This window comes from Phoca vitulina, unplaced genomic scaffold, assembly GCF_004348235.1.
Source record: "Phoca vitulina isolate PV1807 unplaced genomic scaffold, GSC_HSeal_1.0 scaffold28, whole genome shotgun sequence".
NCBI lineage: Eukaryota > Metazoa > Chordata > Mammalia > Carnivora > Phocidae > Phoca > Phoca vitulina.
Window position 1 is genome coordinate 14,673,557 of NW_022589731.1, and position 22,717 is coordinate 14,696,273.

General features: G+C 38.4%; 1 protein-coding gene across 1 annotated transcript in view; it reads right to left on the reverse strand.

The window, feature by feature from the left end:
• RAB11FIP2 (RAB11 family interacting protein 2) overlaps window positions 1-22,717 on the reverse strand; it is a 39,771-nt gene that overhangs the window by 2,776 nt on the left and 14,278 nt on the right. Inside the window, exon 4 of the mRNA XM_032423114.1 lies at window positions 5,150-5,195. Within this exon, the coding sequence (XP_032279005.1) occupies window positions 5,150-5,195 (46 nt within the window). The remainder of the gene's footprint in view (window positions 1-5,149; window positions 5,196-22,717) is intronic.

Here is a 22,717-nt window from a genome sequence, read left to right on the forward strand (position 1 = left end):
ATATAACTTATTTCCCTTTTTGCCCTGGTTATTAGGAAACTCGGAGTTCAACTACAATCATGTGAAGGAACACTCAGGATTAGTTTATCTGCGTTCTCTCCTTTCACTTATTATTTTGCTAACCTTACTCTAGCGGTATTCTTTTTTACACAAAAATAATATAAACAAAACAGAAAAAGACACTGATTTAATTCATTTTTATTACAAAGCACTCCAATAATAAAAGAAAAATATTTGTCAGAAATTTCATCAAAACAGCACTGGAACATCATCTACAGTGTATAATATTTAGATTTATTATATAAACTGTAACATCCAAATATAAAGGAGCAACCTTTATGCCTTTTTATACATAGTTCTATCCTTAAAACTCAACAGCTTAGAACTGGTTTTTATCACTTTCTTTCAAAACATTTCCATTTGGCTGTAAGGAAAAATACACTGAGGAAACCAGTCCCGCTCTCAAGGACTATATCTAATCTATTCCATGGAGGATGGAGAACAGGGACTGGCAGGTGAATGCAAACAGGCCTTTTTCTTTCTTGTTGTCATTGGATTAAATTTGTCTTTATTCATTTTCAGGATCTACTTTAATTTGGTATATGTCTAGTGCTCATCACGAGAGCCGAAGTGTAACTTTTTATCCCCTCGGCCCCAAGGCACCTTGACTTTGCCGATCAGAGAAACACTGAAGTACAGTTATCAGTTTGATGCTTCGGTTACCAAAGTCACTCCCTTCTCAAGGAAAAAGGGAAAAATTCAGGATCGAAAAATGCTCCAACCTCATGGAATCGCTCACGTTTTATAGAGAAGATATAGCTCATGCTAGGCCTTCAGAGACCCTGCCAAGCAGAAATGGATAACAGGCATCCCAAGCAGTGGGCTCTGCTTGTTTAAAGGAGGAAACCAGATTGAAGGCACAGTGGGCTCAACAGCAGGTGATCAGGAGAGAATGGGTGCCAGAAAACAAGGTTCAGGGCAGGGCATGGAGAGACTGAGATGGGAGGTTCCAACAGACCGTCGAGGACGCTGGATTATTGCAATGGGAGACAGGAAGCCACTGAAGGTTTCTAAACAGGGGCAGGAAATGACTGAAGCGAAGTTCTAGGAAAATTAAAATGGCAGCAGTGGGTAAGATCATTTGGAGGGGCTGAGATTCTCTGTAAAGCTACTGCAATGTTAAAGTTAGTGAGAGCCTCCGCTACATTAACAGAATGAATAGAGGGGATGCCAATGGAAAATGAGCTTAAATTCTCTAAGACTGTATTTAAAACAACTTATTTTAGCAATAGAAACTGGGACCAGATACAACTTTAGCAACTGTATTACCTTTGTCCCTAAAAAACATTTAAGAATATTGCTTTACCACAACCCTGGAGACAAGTGTGCTTTACTTTTTCTTCTCTCTCAATCTTTTGTAATAATAAGAGTATACACACACACACACACACACACACACTCATGTATTTACTAATTTATTTAATTGGTCATGAGCAGTTTAGAGATATAAAACTTAAAATTTCCTAACCACAATCTTATTAAACATTTATTATATTAAGCAGATTTCTACAGAAAAGATAAGACACAGTATTGAGGTAAGTATATTTTTTAAATTTATTAAAAATAAGCTAAACTTTCTTACTGTAACTCAAGTAATTCTGCATAGATTTGAGACAGATACCAGCCTGGGCCTCACTTCCCTTATCTGATAAATGAGATGTTCACCACGGTTCCTTTCAACTCTAAAATTTCCTGGTCTACAAAGTAATTTTTTTTCCTGAACTGCATTTTAGAAAAGTAATAACATCCAACTAATGTGATTTCATTTATCTAATAAAACATATTCTGAAAAATAGGCGTTCTTGTGCGAATTGCAGGGGTTAATGAAATCGAACTAAATGGGTTTCATTACTGACTAGTTGAGGCTGTTTTATGTTTTCTTGGTTTAACATAATAACAGCATCTGAGTCTCTCTAATCTTAATCAAGTTACACATATATGAACTGATTTCTCCAAACTAAGTGATGATACACAGTTAGAAAATCATTTATATTGTTATCTTTAACCACACCAGTACTACCAGATAATGTGATTGAAACTTTTTTTTAAACATTTCTCTAAAGACAATGAGGATGAAAGACATGTTGAAAAATTCTTATTCTGACATACGTAGTCTACATTAATGCCATGATATGAATCAATCTAACGATTTAATCTCTCAAAATAATTCATCATCATCCCAGGATAATGTTCAATGCTTTAAAGCCATAATCTAGAGTAGAAAAGCCATTATTTGGCTTATTTTTCCCCTCACAACCATCTAATACTTATGTACAGACAGATTTCCTGAAAATACATTTCTGACCTTTCAATACATTTTCCATTTGTCCTTTTATGTGAAAATTTTCCCCCAAATTTCTGCATCAAGTTTCTAGGCAGGAAAACATCTTAGAAACACATGTACTATAAACTATATTCTGGAAAAGAATATATAATAATTAAAAACAGTTTTGTGCTTAGTTCCAGATTTTATCCCATATTTGAAAAGCATTTAACCCCTCTAATTTTAGGCCTGAGATTCTCAAACTGACTGATATACTCAATACATATGTATAGATCTACGTCTCCTTCTGTTGTTGATATAGTTCCCAATAAAATAATAAAGATTAATATTAATCCATACAATAGGAAATTAACTTTCTGGTCACAAAAAGCATTTTACTTGAAGAGGAAAACTCTCAGGCAAATACAAAATCAATTATTTTTCCAAAAGATACTTCTAATACTGTTCTCGGAAAAACTTCTAAAACTGAGAAACCTCCAAAATGGTAGAGACCCCCCTAACCTACAGTGGGACTCCGAAGTACTTAATATTTACTCCCCTGGCTCCACACAGATAGCACATGTGTTTTTAAGATGTCTTCTTATATTGAAATTTAATGTAAATTTGTCTTCTCTCTTCCCCTTTCACAACCGATCCTTTGTCATTCCGACCCAACCTCTGTTAAAAATTTCCATATGCAGATATCAGAAAATAGGGAGTGGGTGAGAGATCAGCAGAATTATCACAAGAAGTTTTCCAATCGCAATTTTAAATAACAGAGTTGTACAAAAGACTTTGGAGAATTACTAGTGATCTATTTTTACTTCACACATAGCCTAGCCTTTTAAATGAGGAAATGTATATTTTTTGCAATATTTAAATTTCAACAAAAGCAAATTATCAGGACTCAAAATAACTGGAGATTTAAAGAAAGGTTGTCCTGGTAACCAAATATTGGTGGGGCACTAACTGACATCCAAGGCAGCCAGAGGAGAGAGAGAGAGAGAAGATGAAGGCTTGGCATTCTCTGATCATCTCATTATTGTTCTAATGAGGAACTTTGCTCTGGGAATATCATCTCAGCTACTTTCACATCTTTTGTCCTACTGCCTTCATCTCCCTTTCAGTTCTTAATTAGGCCTTAAAGAGCTCGCACTGCCCTTTCAACTGGCTACTCCTCCTGTTTAAACACTGAGCTTTCACAGACAGGTGTTGGCAACAGCATGTAAGACACACAAACTTAATTACAAAATACTATGTCCAGAAGGGGAAAGAAATAACTTGGTGGACGGCTATTATCAGAGAACTTAATGTAAATTACTTCAAACATCTTATAATCTTCAACATAAAAATTGTTCAAATACTTTTCCTCAATAACGCTCGGTAGAAGGATGAGCTTTCTCCTCTTAATTGTATCCTGCAGTAAATTAACAACACCTAGTAATCCTTTCGCTGCCATTTAGAATAGTTAGTATTCCAGAGAAAAATAATCACACATCAAGGATTTTTTTTATCACCTTTAAATCCTTTAACTAAAACAATTTTCACATTTTATTTCTTTAAAGAATTCTAAGGATGCTTTTACGGCAATAAATTACAAGATTGGGAAAAGTACATTTACAAGCACAGAGAAATTGTAATTAAGGTTACTTAATAAACAATGGCTGCACATTAGATCGATTTTTTGATGTTGCATTTTGTTTGAGATTAAGTAACCGCCTGATAGAATTCATTTTACTATCTGATCAAAGGCTGACTTCATATATTCTGACATTTCTCACCAGACTGCCATATTCTAAAGACTTGAGTATTTATGAAACATCAAAACTTATAAATCATTTACATAAAACAGCAAAAACGCAGCACAAAGTCCTCTGCTTCTATAGTGTTTTCTACCGTTCTAAGTACAAATAACTACATTTAGAATGGTTTATTCACCACACCACACTGTCTTCTAGGCATATCACATCATAGAAAATTGTGATATGTTATTGCTTTAAAAAATTCTTATTATACATCTGGATCACACACATTAAGGACAGATGGTTCAAACAGCAACCACCAGTCTCTTGGAATAAAGGCTCTATTTCTGTTATTCAGTGAGAATTCAGTTTTCTACCAAGAACATGTGCCCATACTTTTGTAAAGTAACTTACTCTCCAGGTTTGATGCATTTAGAATTGACTGAAGATGCAGTGGAACTCGGAACAGAGAGTCAAACCTGGGCTTCAAATAATAATAAAATGAAGTTAAGATATCTGAATAGTCCTTGCAAAATCTGTGAGTTAATTCAGCTGGTCGCTTCCAAGCCTGTTAATATATTTGGTTTTGTTCTAAGAAGGTAAGTGTCCTAAAGGTTCTTTCAAAGCCTCTCCCCGTTAGCTAGATCTCTTGCCAGGACGCTTTTCCTATTGTTCAATGTTAATAAGGCAATTTTATTCTTTCTTCGATTTTTGCCACAACAACAAAAAATGTTCATTTTTCTCCACGTGCTCTTATTTCCTAACTATAATGTTGACCCTGACATACAGCTTTCACATTAATTTTAAAACAGTCTGTAAACAGAATATGTGGATTCTAAATTGGCTTCAATTAGAACTATCATATTTGCTTGAATTTCTATAGATCATAAAGTCACACCCTATCGTATATTAAAGACAAAGCTGGAATTTTGCTTTTCTTCTTTCTCCCCAGATTACCACATTAAACTATAATCCAAAGGTAACTGAGGCATTCAGGATGAAGGTCTTTTTAAAAATGTATGCCAGCCAGAAGGCCGGCTTGTGGCTTCTTTTCCCGTAATGCACTAACCCCTGTGCAACTTACCGGGATTTTCCTGAGGTCCTCATTACTTGTCGGATTCATATGAAAACTAAAGAACAAAAGACAAACACAAATGTTAAAAGTATATCGCACAGTCCGCATGGTTGAGGAAACATAAAAACAGAACCCTCCTAACCAACACGGCAATAACAATTTCTGAAGTCCTAAATGACATGGATGAATGAAACTTAACCCAGGATGCAGGAGAAAAACAATATTGACTCAACATTCCCAAGCACCTACAATTTTAAACTTTAAAAGAAAACCTTTCAGTTATTATCAGAACTGAAGAACTGTACCTCTAAATGTATAGTTTCTAAAAATCTTTAAACATAAGCGATTTTACCCAGCAAGATAGTTTATACAGCTGAATTTTATCACTTATTCATGTTATATACACACTCACCTGAGGCCCTTCTGATATAAACTGTGGAGAATTCAATAAATTTTAGTTGGAAAGACTGCAGAATGCCAGAGTTAAAACAATGTTTTAAAAAGATTATATAGGTATTAGAAAAATTAACTTTTAAACATTATCCTATCAAGGAGAATGAGTTCAGAGTTGTATGAACTATTTCTGTCATTAATGTGACTTCTAAGTAAGTGGTCTTCAAAATTTAAATACCCAAATGGACCAAAACAAAATGGATTTCTTCCAGGCAGAGAGTAAGAGAACATCACAGCTGAATGCTACAATCATTTTCTTCTTTGAAACATCTCCATTAGGAAGGGACTACAACCAAAAAGTGGCTAAACTTCAAAGCCATCTGATGAGTAAATATTTCATCATTGCTATTCAAGTTTAACTTTTACCCAGCACTTAAGAGTATTGGACATTAGAGCCTCTACTAAGCATTACTGTCCTAGGAATCTTTTTATACCACCCCCCCAAAAAAATACTTAGCTATAAAATAGACATTTTTCTTTATCTGTGTTTTATCAGCCAAATAATTGGAATCCTTTGAAGAAATCGAGTTTTACAACTTTGGATGGCACGCACAAAAAGTCTGAACACTGGCTATAACGTCTGGCCAGTCTCTCTTCCTACGGGCACATGTCCCAAGCTATAAACCCATGGGGCACACCTGCGTTTCTTGCATGAGAGCAGGCCTCACACGTCCAACATTTCATTTGTTATGACTAAGATTCGTAGCACGAGCTTCCAGAACTGATGACTGACCTTTTCTAGCTAGAACTCCTGTGGATAAACTGAGTATATTTCAGTAGAGCTGGGTGACATGGCAGAGAAGATTAAAACATATTTTAAATACCCACAAATGAACACCCCAGCAACAGGCTGATGCAGCTGACCCACATTTTCATTCACTGTCTTTACAGTGTTCTGTACGGTTCCAGACTAGCATCAGTGTACCAGCAAAGCCTCAAGAGCCTGAGCAAAGAGTGGCTTAAAAGAAATTAACACAAATACAATCCAACAAGCCACACGTAGGCCTGGAGTGTCATGGGAGGGGCTGCTAAACACAGGTGGTCCCTGTCCTCCCCAATTTCCAGTCCCAGGCAGTCAACGTCAGGTTAGTCCTGGACGGCTAACCTCTCCTGGCCATCCCCTCACGGCACACTGTTTTCTAATAGGTCAAGAAACACATCCTGTCGCATGGCTCTCCAGCCAACAGAGATAGTCTCATGCACAACATGATTTCCATTCAGGTCTGCGGTACACACCGTGGTTAGAGGAGAGAAGTGACTGATGGCCCTGGGGCCAAGGGGCGTGAATTCAAATCCTGATTCTGCCCTAATCTTGCTGTGTGACCCTGAGCAAGTCACTTAACTTTGTATCATCTGTAAAAGGGGGGTGGCAATAGTCCACGCACAGGAGACTACTGTTAGGATGAAATGAGTTAACAACATGTAAAACACTCAGCACAGTGACTAAAAGAACATGCTCAGTGAATTATTTTATTTAATAAACATTTACATGGCACTTAGACTGTGCCAGATACTCCTCGAAGCACTTTACCAAAATTAACCCATTTAATCTTTATAACCCATAAGGGAGGTGTGATTTTTCATTTTCAGGATAAGGGAACGAGTCACAGAGAGGTTTGGTAACTTGAGTGTGGCCAGTCAGTAAGAGGGGGAGGTGGGGAGGTGTGTGGTTCCAGCCCCTGCCCTCCTAACTCGGACACACGGCCTAGCCCTGCTCTCTGCACACGGACGTGCTGAGTGCGCCCCGGCCACCCTGCTGAAGCCCTGGACAGACAGGACTCCCGGATTCCTCAGGACACAAACCCCCCTCCTTTAGAGCAGGCACATGGCAGAGCTGCACCTGTGGAGGGAGGGGAGCGCACTCGAGAGTCTCATTTTTAGACCACAGGGAAAATGAAATGTCCCATCGCAGCAATTAGCTAAGGAAGGCCCACGTCAAGGAAAAGGGAGGATTCAAAATTACACGAAGGACAGGTTTGGCAGAGAGAAAGGGCTCTGAAGATAGACGCGTGGCCTGCGGCTGCGAGACGGCGCCATTGCAGGACACGGAAGGGGCTAGAACACAAGGCCCGTGGGGAGGAAGCAGCCCTTGAAGGCTCTTGATGCAAAAGATGGGGCTCTTGGACCTGATCCCTTAGAGCAGTGGGCAAGTTTTTGACAATTTTAATCTTCTTTCATAAATGCTATTTAGACAACTCACGTCCGGTAGCATAATCCATACCATTACAATTGACAATAATGACAACTGTATGACTCTCGTGAACAACAGTACGACTGTGCAGATATCCTTCTCTGTCTCAGGAAGAAAGTACTGAACTGAGAAACAGAAATGCTGGCATTAGATTTACTGTAATACCGACTTTTCGAAAACAGACATTGAGGACACAGATTTTACCAAAATCACAAAACTACCAAGATGTAACACCCAGTAGCTTTAGCCTATGGAACTAAAGTGAGACTCAGTGACAGCCCGGGAAATGTCTGAGAATTCTTAAGAATGCTGAAATGACAAAGGTCGCCCCCGGGCCGGCGAAAGGGTGTCGTGCGCAGCCGGCCCCGCTACCCCCATTATGACTGGCAGCCATGCGCAGCGCAGCGCTGAGCGAGAGGGCTCTCGCGGGGCATTGTCTGCAGTATAAAGGCACGGCCCCTCCCTTGGGGTCGGCTTTATTTTCACACACTGACGTGTCAAACACATGACACACTCAGTCATTCATGGCTACCTTTTTTGATCTGTCCTTAAGGGGGGAAAAAGAGTTAACTGAACTGGATTGAATTAGCTTGGGGAAAAATAAAATGTCTCTATTTATCGAAGTGTGGCACCAATTTGTGTTATCTTTCTCTCTGGAATGCTGTCCTCCTGTCAGACAAGATATCGAATAATGCAGTCTGACTGCTCAACTGAGTTGTTGACAGGTTAAGGGAAATGGTGTTTTTAATCAGGTGTAAGGATGAACTTAGACATGCTCCTACTGAAAAAGTCTATACAAATTTCAACTTCATGGTTAAGGAACTTTAGTTTTAGAAATCAAAACTGAAGGAGCTTGGGGGTGACAAAGAACTTTAAAGCAAATTTTAAGCTGATGAAAATATTTTAAAATTTGTATTTTCAAAAATATTTTAAGCTAAGAAGGTGTGTTACCCGAACGTTCTAAAGCTTTTATGTCAATTTTTTACCTCATGGTATTTCCCAAATTTTAAAGAATTTTTCCCAAGTAAACTCTAATTTACAAGTTTAAATGAATACTACCAAATATATTTCGAGGAATCATTAGTATCTCTTCTATAATGTCACTTATTAGTTATTTTGAAGTTAAAATAAATACTGAGTAAGGAAACAATTGGTAAGAACTTGAAACTGTCCTAAAATAGCTGCTATGGACCAGCCCTTCATAGACAGACTAGAAAGGCCAACCAACCTTTATAAAGTGATAAAACTAACAACCGCATGAGTCACTAAGGCATTTGGCCGCATTCATTTTCTTCTTTGTCCTTCCTTTTCTCTAACAAATACATTCTTTTAGAGCAAGAATATCTAAGAAAGACTAGAGACTATTGAGAGTGAAAATGTATAAAGTCCTTGTCAAGAAAAAAAACAAAAACCCCACAGAAGAACAAAGATCTATTAAAACTGATTAACTGTCTTGTTAGCATAAGACAATGCAAACTGTGTAAATTCCTGGCTCTAGGACTTCAAATCTTTCAGTGAGAAGTCACGTAACAACACTTGAAGCTCTTCTGAAGGCATTTAAAAACAAGTATTATTACCTCTTCCATGATATCTCTTTCCAAGCCCCATTATTGCTGAAATTATAAAGCTAAATATATTTTTGGCCTATACTGTGACCCATTTTGTATTTAATAAGGGAATTCAAGTTATTTGCAAAATCCAGGAGGTGACCCACCTGGCTAGAAGGGGGCAAAGAAGGAAGGGGGGGTGTAGCAGAGGAGTAACTTTCTCAAACACCATTCAATTCCTTATTGTGTATGGGAAATAAGTATAACTTTAAACGATCACAGAATAACTTCTAAGATCGTTTGCAAAGGACACTATGCTATTGCTCTTCTTGTTTAACTGTGAGAGTAGGCACTAGAGACCCAGGGCTTCACTCTGGGGACAAATGTAGTTGGGAGACGAGTATAAACTAAGACCTCTAACGTAACAGAAAACTTCTAATGAATCTGAAAAGAGGAAAAGAAAAAATACCCCACTGACAGTGAAGCAAGGGCAAAGAATGACAGTAAGCCTTACAACAGCTGATATTTTATTGACTTTAACTGTCCTACCAGGCACCCTTCAGAGCACTTTACATGTTAGCTCACTTAATCCTTGTACTGTGCTGTTTTTATTTCCATTTCCAGCAGCAGAAAGAGGCACAGAGAAGTTAAGAAGCTTACTCAGGGTAACACAGTTATCAAGTGGTACAGTCAGGATGCAAAGAAAGGCAGCCAAACTCCACAGTCCAAGCTCCTGAGTCGAACTTCTATCCCTCACACTTTCTAAACCCTTCAGTCCTGCTGTGAGCTCAGAGAGGGTTCGCTTCAGGGAGTGCAGGATAATTTCCTGAGGGGTCTCGCAATCAGAAGTGACTAAGAAAAAGTACAAGTTGATCTTAAAAGAGGTAGAACACAGGCTGCAAAGCAAGAGGTTTCCAAAGAACTGTGCCCACTGTTTTCTGTTGGCCCCTCCTGCTCCATATTCTGCCCCTCCCTGCACCCCAGCAGGCTGACGTCAGCAGAGTGCGTCCTCTGCGCCGCCTTGCCCAGTGGCTTCCAGTTACTCTCCGGCCCTGGGAGGCACCTGCAAGAGAGTGGGGACAGAAAGGGGCGGCAGGGGTCAGGGCATGTATCCCCTGCTCCAGCCCCATCTCACTGCTGCCTCAGGCCCTCCCTGCTGGGCTACAGTTTTAAGCAGGAGCTTCTCTATAAATGGCCACAGATGAACTACAGCTGTCCCTTCGCACTAACACAGCTGTCTCTTCTAGCCAGTGCTGGCTCCCGGGGCTAAACCTTCCCTCCTCGGGGTCCTTAACCCCAGGCACCCCTCTGTAAATGGTCTCTCACTAAACGTTCTTCAATTATCTGTTTGAGCATGTCAGTTGTTTCCTGCTGGGGCTCTATACATGATACAAGAATATACAAGAAATGCCATCAACTATTAACTTCATAATATAAAGCGGTTAAGGACAAAGGTTTGTCCTATTTATCTATTAAAAAGAAAGAAGAGAGAGCCAAAGAAAAAACAATATCCCACAATTATTCATATGAATTATCTACACTTCCCTTCTCCCTTCAATTTCTGGCTTTTGCTCTATAACTACTTATTTGAACACTCTTTTCTGTCTTCCCAGAATATACAACGTCTTCTACTTTGTAAATGATAATTCACATTCACATGCTGGCCACAAAAAAGTTCCTGGCCTTCATTTAACAACTCTTTTCACATTCACAGAGCTAGAGTACTTTATGTTCAAAATTATTTTCAATTTAGAATTATATTATTAAAGACTGATTGCTCTTGCAGTTTTGAAATGGCGTAATTGCTTAAAGTGACTTGAATCTGAATAATACCACCTCATATTTATATACTACCTTACAATTTATAACATATTTTCCCAAACAGAATTTCTCTAGACATGTTTCCAAAGGAAGAGTAATCAAGGTGGGATACTGCTACTCACGTTCAGATCCATTCAATCAAAATCCCATTTGATCAATTTCGTCTTCTGATTCCCCAACTCACTCCCTCTGACGGATCTGCTTTGTGGACCCACTACCATCCCAATTGTTCCCTCATCCATTGTGTTTACTCACCTCTCCCCCCAGAGCATGTTGACAGCCTGTTACCCACTCCTACACTGCCCATTTTTATTTTGCCAATTTCTAATCCCTCCTGAGTAACCCCTGCTGACTTTGTTACTCACTCACCTTCTGTAATCTGCAACACATCCCCCACCACCAACACTCACTGCCGCTTTTATAAAGGTCACCAACAAACTATTTTTATCAAAGGCAATAGCCTCATTCTCTTTAACCTCTCAGCTCCATCTGATAACAATGACTGTGTTGTTCTTTTTGAGACTCTCTTCTGTGATACCTGGTAGCCGAGATGTTCTCCTACGTTTCCAATTACACCCTTTCCTTGTCATCTTCATCTTCTCACCCCTATGAGAAAGACACTGGATATTTCTTAAGGTTCTGCTTTCAGACCTCTTTGTACTCTACCTTGGTGATTTCATATTCTCCCCCCACTTCCCCTGCCACCGTGATATGGCCTGGTGACTGCTAAATCTTTTATCTTCCACTACGGTTGCGTTATCCTTTGAATAGCACCTTTACAAATGTCTGTTTAAAGTCTCAGACTGGATATCCCCCCGTACCTCAAAGTTAACATGTCCCAAACCAATCACCATCTTGACTTTTGTATCAGTTCAGTCTGATTTTCCAATTTCTGGCATAACCAAGTCTGCTGGTCATCCCAGGTGAAGCCTCAGGGAGGCACTGGACCCGGCCTTCAGCTTGGAAGATTCTGCCTCATCAGTAAGCTGCAGATTCTCCCCATTCAGCTCCTGGACATGGCTCTCTCATGTTCCCTTGCTACTCATGGTCACTGCTACCTTTCTGATCACAAGACCACATCACCCCCAGCCCAGACTACTGCCAACAGCCTCTTACCAGTCTCCACCAGTCCTTCCTTGTCCAATCCAGCCTAAGCAACATGGCTGGGTAAGATACTCTGAAGCTCAAGTCTAACCTTGTTACTCATCTGTCAAAATTAACTTCTGGCCTTCAACTTCCTCCTGAATAACAAATTTCTTAGCCTGGTTTTCAAAGCCTATTGGATTTGACTCAAATTATCTTTCCAAACTTACCGCCCAACCCCTAGTACCCAGGTACAACCTACTTGCTCTAAATTGCATATTTTTAATGAAGAAATAAGAGATGCCACCTATTTCAAAAAATTAGGATTGAAAGAAGGTTAAGAGAAATGAATATGACATTTTTATGACAAAGTGCTATTCAAATGTAAGGTAAGTAAACCTAGACACAGACCTTATATCCTTCATAAAAATTAACTCAAGACTGACCACAGGTTCAAATGTAAAACAAAACCGTGAGACTCCTAGAAGATAACATAGGAGGAAATCCAGATGACCTTGGGGATGGCAATAACTTTGTAGATACAAAACCAAAGGCATGATCTATGAAAGAACGAACTGATAAGCTGAACTTCATTAAAAATTTCTGCTCTGTGAAAGGCATTAAGAGAATGAAAAGACAAGCCACAGACTGGGAGACAATATTTGCAAAAGACATCTGATAAAGGACTGTTACCAAAATATACAAAGAACTCTTAAAACTCAACAATAAGAAAACAAGCAACCCCATGGAAAAATGGGCCCCAAATCTCAACAGACAACTTCACAGAAGAAGTGATACAGATGACAATAAATATATGAAGAGATGCTCCACATCATATGTCATCAGGGGAGTGCAAACTAAAATAACGAGATACCATTACACACCTATTAAAACGGCCAAAATCCAGAACACTGACAACACCAAACACCAATGAAGATGTGGAACACCAGGAACTGTCATTCACTACTGGAAATGGAAAATGGTACGGCCACTTTGGAAGACAGTTTGTGGTTTCTTACAAAACTAAACCTACTCTTTTTTTTTTTTTAAGATTTATTTATTTGAGAGAGAGAGAGAGCTCAGGGGGAGGGGCAGAGGGGAAGGGAGAGAGCCTTAAGCAGACTCCATATTGAGTGAGGAGCCTGACACGGGGCTCAATCTCATGACCCCGAGATCACGACCTGAGCCAAAACCAAGAGTCGGATACTTAACCAACTGCGCCACCCAGGCTCCCCACTAAACATGCTCTTACAATACAATCCACGCACAATGACAACTGCACTACATGGTATTTACCCAAAGGTGTTGAAAATTATGTCCACACAAAAACCTGCACACAGAAGGTTTATTCATAACTGCCAAAACTTGGTAGCAACCAGGACGTTCTTCAGTAGGTGAATGGATAAACTGCAGTACATACAAACAATGGAGTATTACTCAGTGCTAAAGAAGAAATGAGCTATAAAGACATGGAGGAACTTTAGATACATATTACTAAGTGAAAGAAGCCAATCTGAAAAGGCAGGCTATAGACTGTAGGATTCCAACTATATGACATTCTGGAAAAGGCAGAAACTATGGCGACAGTAAAAAGATCAGTGGTTTTCAGGGTTTGGGGGAAAGGAGTGATCAACAGGCAGAGCACCCGGGACTTTTAGGGCAGTGAAAATACTCTGTATGATACTGCACAGGTGGACACATGTCATTATACATTTGTCCAAACCCACAGAATGTACAACACCAAGAGTGAACCCTAACGTGAACTACGGACTTTGTATAATTATGATGTGTCATTATAAGTCCATCAACTGTAACAAAAGCACAACCCTAGGGGGAGTGCTGATAATGGCAGAGGCTATGCATGTGTGGGGGTGGGACACTTATAGGAACTCTCTGTACTTTCTGCTCAGTTTTGCTGTGACGTAAAACTGCTCTAAAAATAAATTTTGTTTAAAGTTTGCCTTTTGTGCATCTATCTTAATTCCTGGATTCCCCACCCCTTCTGCTATAAATTACTTGAAGAAAGGAATGATATTTCATTAATCTTTTCAGTCCTGTCATCTGACCCAGTACCTAGAGCACAGCAGATGCTTAATAAATATATATTGAATAAATCAATAGCCAGTACTTAATAAAAATTTCTAAGAACTGGGCTAATAGTTGACTGAGCAAATCGACGGCAGGTCAATATAAGTTTTAACAACAAGGTATCAAGTCCTCAAAGAGCAGAGGAAATCGTTTTTGCTGAGGAACAAAGATTAATTATATCTAGACCTGATAGTATATTAATGGAATGTTTTTCAGTTCTTTTTAAGATAGGAAGAATTATTCTGATACTTACAACTGCCAATATGAATTGAAGTAAGTTTCAAATTGGTGACCTGCAATAAAATCAATTCAACTAGCCAGTTTATCCAACCAGGTCTACCACAGTTTAGGTATTTGACCACAATACAGATTAATTTTGAGATTTTTCTGGTAAACCCTGAAAACATTTATTCCACAAAAGCTCAATGTTAAAAGAGCTTAAAGAAATGCCCTATAATGATCCTCTTTATAAAAACCCTAAAAAATAAAGTGTCCAAAGAGAGATCCCACTAACAAACACAACCTGTAATGTATTTCAGTTTTATTACATGTGCAAAAGGGCTTAAGAAACAAGGTACAACTCAATATTGCTCCTTCCTTCTTTTTAGGGGAAAAAAAAAAAAAAGTCAGCACAAATCAAATTAATGACATTATAGATTAAAATACTACATTATCTCTCCTGGGACTGGGCACACACACTGAATATCTGAATGGCAAAACAAAACCTAATACATAAATGTCTATGGGGATTAACTGTAATTTACTTATTAATATTCTCACAGGATGTCTTTCATGAGATCTCATAGGCAAGACAATTAAAAATTGTGGTCAATGACACCAGAGATCATGGACAGCAAATTCAGAGCAAGCTGCTTTTCAATCATGAATATCAATGAATATGTCATTGAAGAAGTCCTAAAACTTGACGATTTAAAGAGATCTACGAAGTTAAGGCATTTTTCATCAAGAATATCATATTCAATCCAGTTTAACTTACCATTTTCTCCTGGTGAAGAAATGAAATAATTATTTTAAATACATTCCCAAATTTCCAAACATAAGCCCTATGGCTTGTGTAATCAAGGCCAACCCAAGCACCCTGATAAGCCTTTCCTGTGAGAGGCTGAGGGCTGAGGACAACCTGGGCACAGGAACTCCTCCATGAGGGGCGGGCAAGGCAAGTTAGCCCTGGGTCCCTTTGGCCAAGGCAAAGAAGGCCAGAGAGCCCACAACATCCTGGGCCAAGAGCATTCCAAGCTGGCTCTGTACCTGGGACAAAGCCAAGTTCTGGAGAGGAAGCCACGGTGCCCTCTGGTCACCAGGAAGGCCTCAGATGTTCAAAAACAGCCTGCAATGAGGCCCCTGGCCAGAAAGCATCTGCTTCCCCAGCCAGTCATCTCTGTTGAGCCTTCAGGGAGGGGCTCCCAAGGCAGCCAGACTTACCGGGGCCCCTCCATTAGGTGACACAAACCCCAGACTCCTGTGCATACTCCTTGGAAGCAGAGCTGCTGGGGTGACTGGGAGACTTCTGGCCACTACACCCTCAGCTGAGAAGCCCAGCCTCAAAAACCAGGTCTTGGTGATCAAGAGATGGTTTCACAGAGCTAAGAAATTATAAAATTTTGCTGGAAAAGAATTTATTGTTTTGTATAAAAATATACTCCCTAGCCCCTCGAAAAGTAGATGAATATAATGATTTCATTGGAAATTGCATATTATACTGTATCCCTCAGCCACCTTTTTCTGAATGGTTCTTTTATTAAAAAAAGGAAAAAAAAAAAAAACAAGAACATTTTAAACACAGGCATCCACTGATTTTTTTACAGCGTACCTTGTCATATTTGCAAATTTCTGCTGCCACAATAACTTCCCCATTGTCCTGTTCCTACAAGCTACATGAATAAATTACTCTTCACTCTACACAGTTTTTATTCTGAATCTAAAAATCACACTTAGAAACAAGGTCTCACTGGCATCTTTTCTTTGATTTCGTGTCTCTTCCTATTCAGGCCTGTATTATGTATGTGTTACCCATATCACTGTTCTCTGGGTGTCCCCAAAATTGGTGTTCCATCACATCACTCATAGGCCAAAATATCTTTACACTTACTACAGAATTAGGTGCAAATTCTTCATTCTGGTATGCTACATTCCCATTAACAAGGTCCAATTTCCACTACTACCTCCGACCTTAACAATTCCAGGTAGTGGGTCCCTGATAGCCACTTAAAACACTCACTTTTAATGCACTGCCTGGTCTCATTTTAACCTCCATTCATAAAAGCACTTTCCTCTCTCCATAGATCCATCCTTTGAGACTCTGCCAATTCTACCTTTTCCACGACGCCTAGACTGCCTGACCTTACCCATTTAATCTGTCATTTTTAGCTCTCTGAGCATTTACTAACTGCATCACCAATTAGGACAATTAATTACATATTTTGTATCTACCTGCCTGGGATCTAAAGACAGAGACATCGCCTGATGCATCTCTGTTTCACAATATTAACAAATCTTATACAAGACAGGAAAGCAATGTCCATACCTTATTATCAAGTTCTAAAACATCTTTTTTTAGAATGTCACCCTAATACATAATGTCTCCTGGTAGTCTAAAGATAACAGGCACAAAAAGTGACATTTTAAGACCCTACCCATCTATTATTCCATAAAATAAACTGATGGCAATACAAAAATATCTTACATTTAACTTTTGTTTATAAGCATATTTTCTCTTAAGTGAGGAATATCTTTTAAAAACAGAATGACAAAATATTAAAAATGCAATTAATATTATTTCAGGCACATTAAAGAACCTTGAGTCCAGAGACTCCTCAAGCAGAATCTTATTGTCTTAGTGAAAACCAGAGAGAAAAGAAGGCACCCTCCCTAACAAAGAAATGAAAGGAAGAGCCCACCTTCAAATCTCAGTTAGAAGGGATACACTGGTGCCTGTGTTGAATTTCCTAAGGCAGAGACCCTTTTTGCAGAGGACTCTGGAATGTTCTGAAGAGTTTTCCGTTAAGTAGCATTTATCCTTCTTATAATGAGAGTTTGAACTGTCATCTTTAACAATTTAATCTAAGCTCAGCCACGTGAGTTTAGAAAATTTCCATCATGATTTAAGGAAAAGCCAAAACTGAGCTGTCTGCCCTGCCCTGTCCTTATTAGCGCTACGGAAGGATTTGTGAACACAGGATTTTACAGCACTATTGATTATAATACCTTTGCCTTGTAGAGCAATAAAACAAATTTTCTACTTAATACCGGGAATATTTTACTTAATCTCAATGTGGTTCAGTTTATCAAAGATTATTATTGAACATACTTCTTGAAAGAAACTAGAAAAACTATCAAGTTTATTGTTTTCTGCCAAATGTATAGATCCTCTACTAGTCAGTGAGAAACATGAGCTCTTAAATTCTACTTTAAGTTGAGAATACATTAGTACTTGGAAATAATTTCAGGTAACTTATTTAAAGCAACTATGACATATTCTGTAGACACTGCGCAGTGAGGTCACAGCGAGGGCTACCATTTCCAGGTCCACCCTGTGGCAAACCATGCTCAGCACGTTATCCCATTTTACAGTTGAAAAAAATGAGGCTTAGAAAGGTTAGATAAGTTCATAGAGCTAGTTATTCAACAGACTCAAATCCAGACCCGAATCCAAAATTTGAACTCTTAATACCTATGCTATACTTCCTTTACAATATTCTACTATTACTATATTTATATGTTCATGTTATATTATAACATCTTTGAGTGGAAGAAGGTAATCAAATATATATATTCTGAATCAAGTATTAAATTATGTTCAGTATGATTTCCATTTTTCATTTATTTGGGGCATTTAATTTCTTTGAAAATGAAAAAATCCGTATGAAACAAAATATACTGTATACCTCTGGTCAACAAAATATGTGATTAACCTGAACACCCCCATTCCCACTCCAGGATCCATAACAAAGAGGTCATTATACCTAATGCAGAGCCGCTGCAGGGCACTCACTAATTGGCTCCTTGGTAGCCTAAAGTAGCAAACATACTTCCTCAGGAACCTACCAGGCATGGAGTATAGCTCCATGACTCCAACTAAAAAAGAAATGGTAGAATTACCAAGTAGTGAGTAAAGAGCTAATGATACAAGAGTATATAGTCATTATTTATAAAATATTCCTTCAAAATGCATCTCTCAATTTTTAAAAATAAGCTTTCTTGCTATTTACTGAAATAACTGTCTATCCACTCATTCCCCAATTATAAAATCATCTCTGATGGTCAAGAACAAGCTCAAAGGCTTCTTCCTTGAAGAAGCGTTTTCCAATTTCTAGCAAACTGTTCCTTTACCTTTTCTACAGTAAACTCTGTTCAACACAGTTCATTCTGCCTGGAATATGGGTCACTGCTTACACGTTCCTCTCCCTATGTGGCTACTAGGACTTTATCCTCTATGAATTCTATCTTCAAGCCACCCACCCCCAGCCCTGGTAGAGCTTCACATACATGTCTGTTAAAACAATTTTTAAAAACTGGCAATTTGAATTAAGCTTTACTATAGGCAGAGCTGAGTCATGTAATTGCTATTTAAGTGGTATTAGCACTTTTGTCAGAAAGATTTCTAAGGTTAAAATAAATACATAAGGGGCGCCTGGGTGGCTCAGTCGTTAAGCGTCTGCCTTTGGCTCAGGTCATGATCCCAGGGTCCTGGGATCGAGCCCCGCATCACGCTCCCTGCTCAGCGGGAAGCCTGCTTCGCTTCTCCCTCTCCCACTCCCCCTGCTTGTGTTCCCTCTCTCTGTGTCTCTGTCAAATAAATAAATAAAATCTTTAAAAAATAGATAAATACATAAATACATAAAATACATTTTTTTACCTGATGTATGATACGTTATATTTAATATATAATACATATTTATATGTCACATTTTAATAGTTATATTATAATTATGTTATATATTAATACTATATTTAACATATCAAAGAGCAATAATTTATCCTTAAAATATAAGTTCAAGGAGACAAATGTCAAATGTCTGGATCCCAATATTCATAGGAACTAGCTAAATGTGTAAAAGGAAAATCATTTCATAATCAAATTAATTGCTTTATTTTCTATCACCAGCAGCTATTTAGAACACCCTGCCACAGGTACCACTACTACCATTTATTAAAATATAGAAACAGTACATGTGTTTCAAAAGTTAAAGCTTTATTGTTATGGCAAAAAGTAAACCGCAGGTGATGTAGTCATAGTGGCCGAAAAGGAAGTGTTCTAAACATAAAAGTAGGGGCCTGGAAAAGTAGAGTTCACAGAAGTAGGGCTAAATATAAAAGAAACAGAAGTTATTCTCTTGTGAGAAACTAACAAAAGGAGTCCAACAGGGACAAGATTTGGTAAAGCCAAAACTGCTGGAGAGAAATACATGTAGTAATTACAATTCTAAGGTGAACACACTTTAAATGTATTAAAGAAGGGGCGCCTGGGTGGCTCAGTTGGTTAAGCCACTGCCTTCGGCTCAGGTCATGATCCTAGAGTCCCGGGATCGAGTCCTGCATCGGGCTCCCTGTTCAGCAGGGAGTCTGCTTCTCCCTCTGACCCTCCCCCCTTTCATGCTTTCTCTATCTCATTCTCTCTCTCAAATAAATAAATAAAATCTTTAAAAAAATAAAAAATAAAAAATAAATAAATGTATTAAAGAAACCAAGTGTGTTTCAGGATTCAAAAACAAACTCTCAAGAACTGTAATTAGTGTACTGATTCTAACTTGCTTGTCTTCAACAACTCAAAACACATAATTTCTATCTCTAAAACAAAATCCTAAAATAAACAAGACAGCACCTCATAAAAAAAAAAAAAACAAAAAACTCAAACCTCTCCATCAAGACTAAAATGCCAACTCTGACAACAGACCTGACGTTGTTAATATAGATCTTCCTTGACTCACAATGGGGTTACATCTCAGTAAACCCACTGTAAATTGAAAATACATGCATTTCATACCCCTAATCTACCAAACATCATTGCTTAGCCTAGCCGATCTTAAACGTGCTCAGAACACTTATATCAGGCTACAATTGGGCAAAATCACCTAATTCAAAGCCTATTTTGTAATAAAGTGGTGAATATCTCATGTAGTTTACTGAATACTGTGCTGAAAGTGAACAACAAGATGGCTGGATGAGTCAAGAATGGTTAAGTTGTCTGCCCTGGCGATCACGTGGCTGACTGCAAACTGCAGCTGCTGCTGCCCAGCCTCACCAGGGAGAGTCCTACCGCATATCCCAGGCCTGGCAAAAGACCAAAATTCAGAATTCTGAAGTATGGTTTCTACTGAATGCATATCACTCTACCACCATCGTAAAGTTGAAAATTCAGAAGCTGAACCATCCTAAGCTGGGGACCGCCTGTACAGTTTTTACATGCTGTGTTTCATCAAATTTAAGACACTGATTAAAGACACATCGTTGGAATAATCCTCGTTGCTTCTTTTCCTTTACCAATCCCCTACCATCCCAACCTCCACATACAAAAGGAATGTATCTCCAAGATGTTCCCTTCTTTTCCATCCTCACTGCCAAGTAACCTCCATCAACTCTCACCTTCATAACCATACTAATTTCTAATCAGTTTTCCTGCCCCAAGTCCTCCCCCTTCCCATTCCTGTCCCTACCAGTCTCCCCCACATCACAGGGCTATATCTAAGATGTTACTCTGATCATATCACAACCTAACTTAAAAATCTTCACGGCTCCCCACTGCCTCTACAATGTCCAGTCCTTAGCATGGAATGGAGACCTAATATTTACATGCCCATTTCTATGAACTCTAAGAGCAGGAATTTATATATTAATAAACCTCTGATTTTCTTGTATAGTAAATATTCCAAAAATAATGCAAATGAAAGTGTCACTTGATTATCAGATCTGAAATTCAGAAAAAAATCATCTGGAAGGACTGGAGTTGTCACACAGAAGAGGCAATGGAATGAATCAGGAGACCTGCAAGGGCTTTCTTTTTATTTTTAATCTTCAAAGTATAACATGTTTATAATAAAGGTCTGCTGACTGTGGGAGTTTTCTGAACCAAAACTCGATTCAGACCCCAACAATTTCAAATTTATGCAGGAAATAACTATGCCAAATGTCTGAAATTGGGAATATCAAGTCTCAACCTAGAAAGTACCGTAACAACCTGAGTGGCGCTGTGCATATCACATAAAAACTACACTGGTGAAGAACAGCCTCCTCAATGGCCAGATCCCGACAGCTTTAAAGGGGATAAGGAAAGTAAGGTCAATCTGGAATAGACAATTTTACCCAACAGGCCACTGGTGAAAAAGAAACAGAACAATAAATGTCTAAAATAATTTAGAATCATATAATTTATATCTTTCCAATGTATTGTTCTCAAAATACACATGTTCATTAATGGCAATTAACAACAATTATTAATCTACATGTAACAAGCTTGTTGGTTTGACAAAGAAATAATCCTCTCAAATTCTACCTTAAAAGTTAAAATTTACATATTGATTTGCACTGGGGTCACTGGAATATAATCTTAATACTTTCCTATCAGAAACCTCAGAAGGACTTACATACTATTATCTTGTATTTGATCATATCATAACAACCTGTTCTCTTTAACTATTGGACTCCTTGTGTTATCCTGTGTCCAGTGCCTAAGAGCTCGTTAATTACCTAAACTATATCTCCATAGGTCTTGTTAATTACCCGTCTCCTGTCTCAGAGGACCTTGTTAATAACTTGTACAGTCTCTCTAAAGAGGTCCTAACAACACATTAAAATTAAAGATGCTTTTCTTTTAGCACCTGTCAAGTGCTGTAAATTGAGAAATTTTCACATCAGTTTATTAGCCTACAGTAGTTTTTGTGGATTTTTTTGGCTGGTTTTCTCTTCTCACAAAATCTCTCTGTATCTCAATCTCTCAACTCAAAATAATAACAATGACTTAGCAAAGTTTCATCTTTTTTTGTTACAGAGCTTTTTTTGTTTTCAATTTTGAAGTCTATAAATATCAATTGCATTAGTGAGTTAGCAAAAGGATGGCATGGTTGGTATCTGCAAATTAACCCACTGGGAGATGTACCAATTAATGAGAGCTATTATAATGAGTATTAGGATGACAAAGGGTAAAAAAGTTTCAAGTAGTATCTGGGGAGTTTAGCATAAAAGTTCTAGTTAGTGTTAAGGGAACTAATCACATTGCATATTTCATGTTCCTAGTCACTGCTTCATTGGATACATTCTGCAAATCCCTGGACACTAATGGATTAATGGCTCTAAAAATCATTCAAAAGTTTTTGTTTTCTGTCTTGTAAATGAGGCCACAAAGTTTCAGCTGTGTAAAAGATTTACGGCCTGTCATGA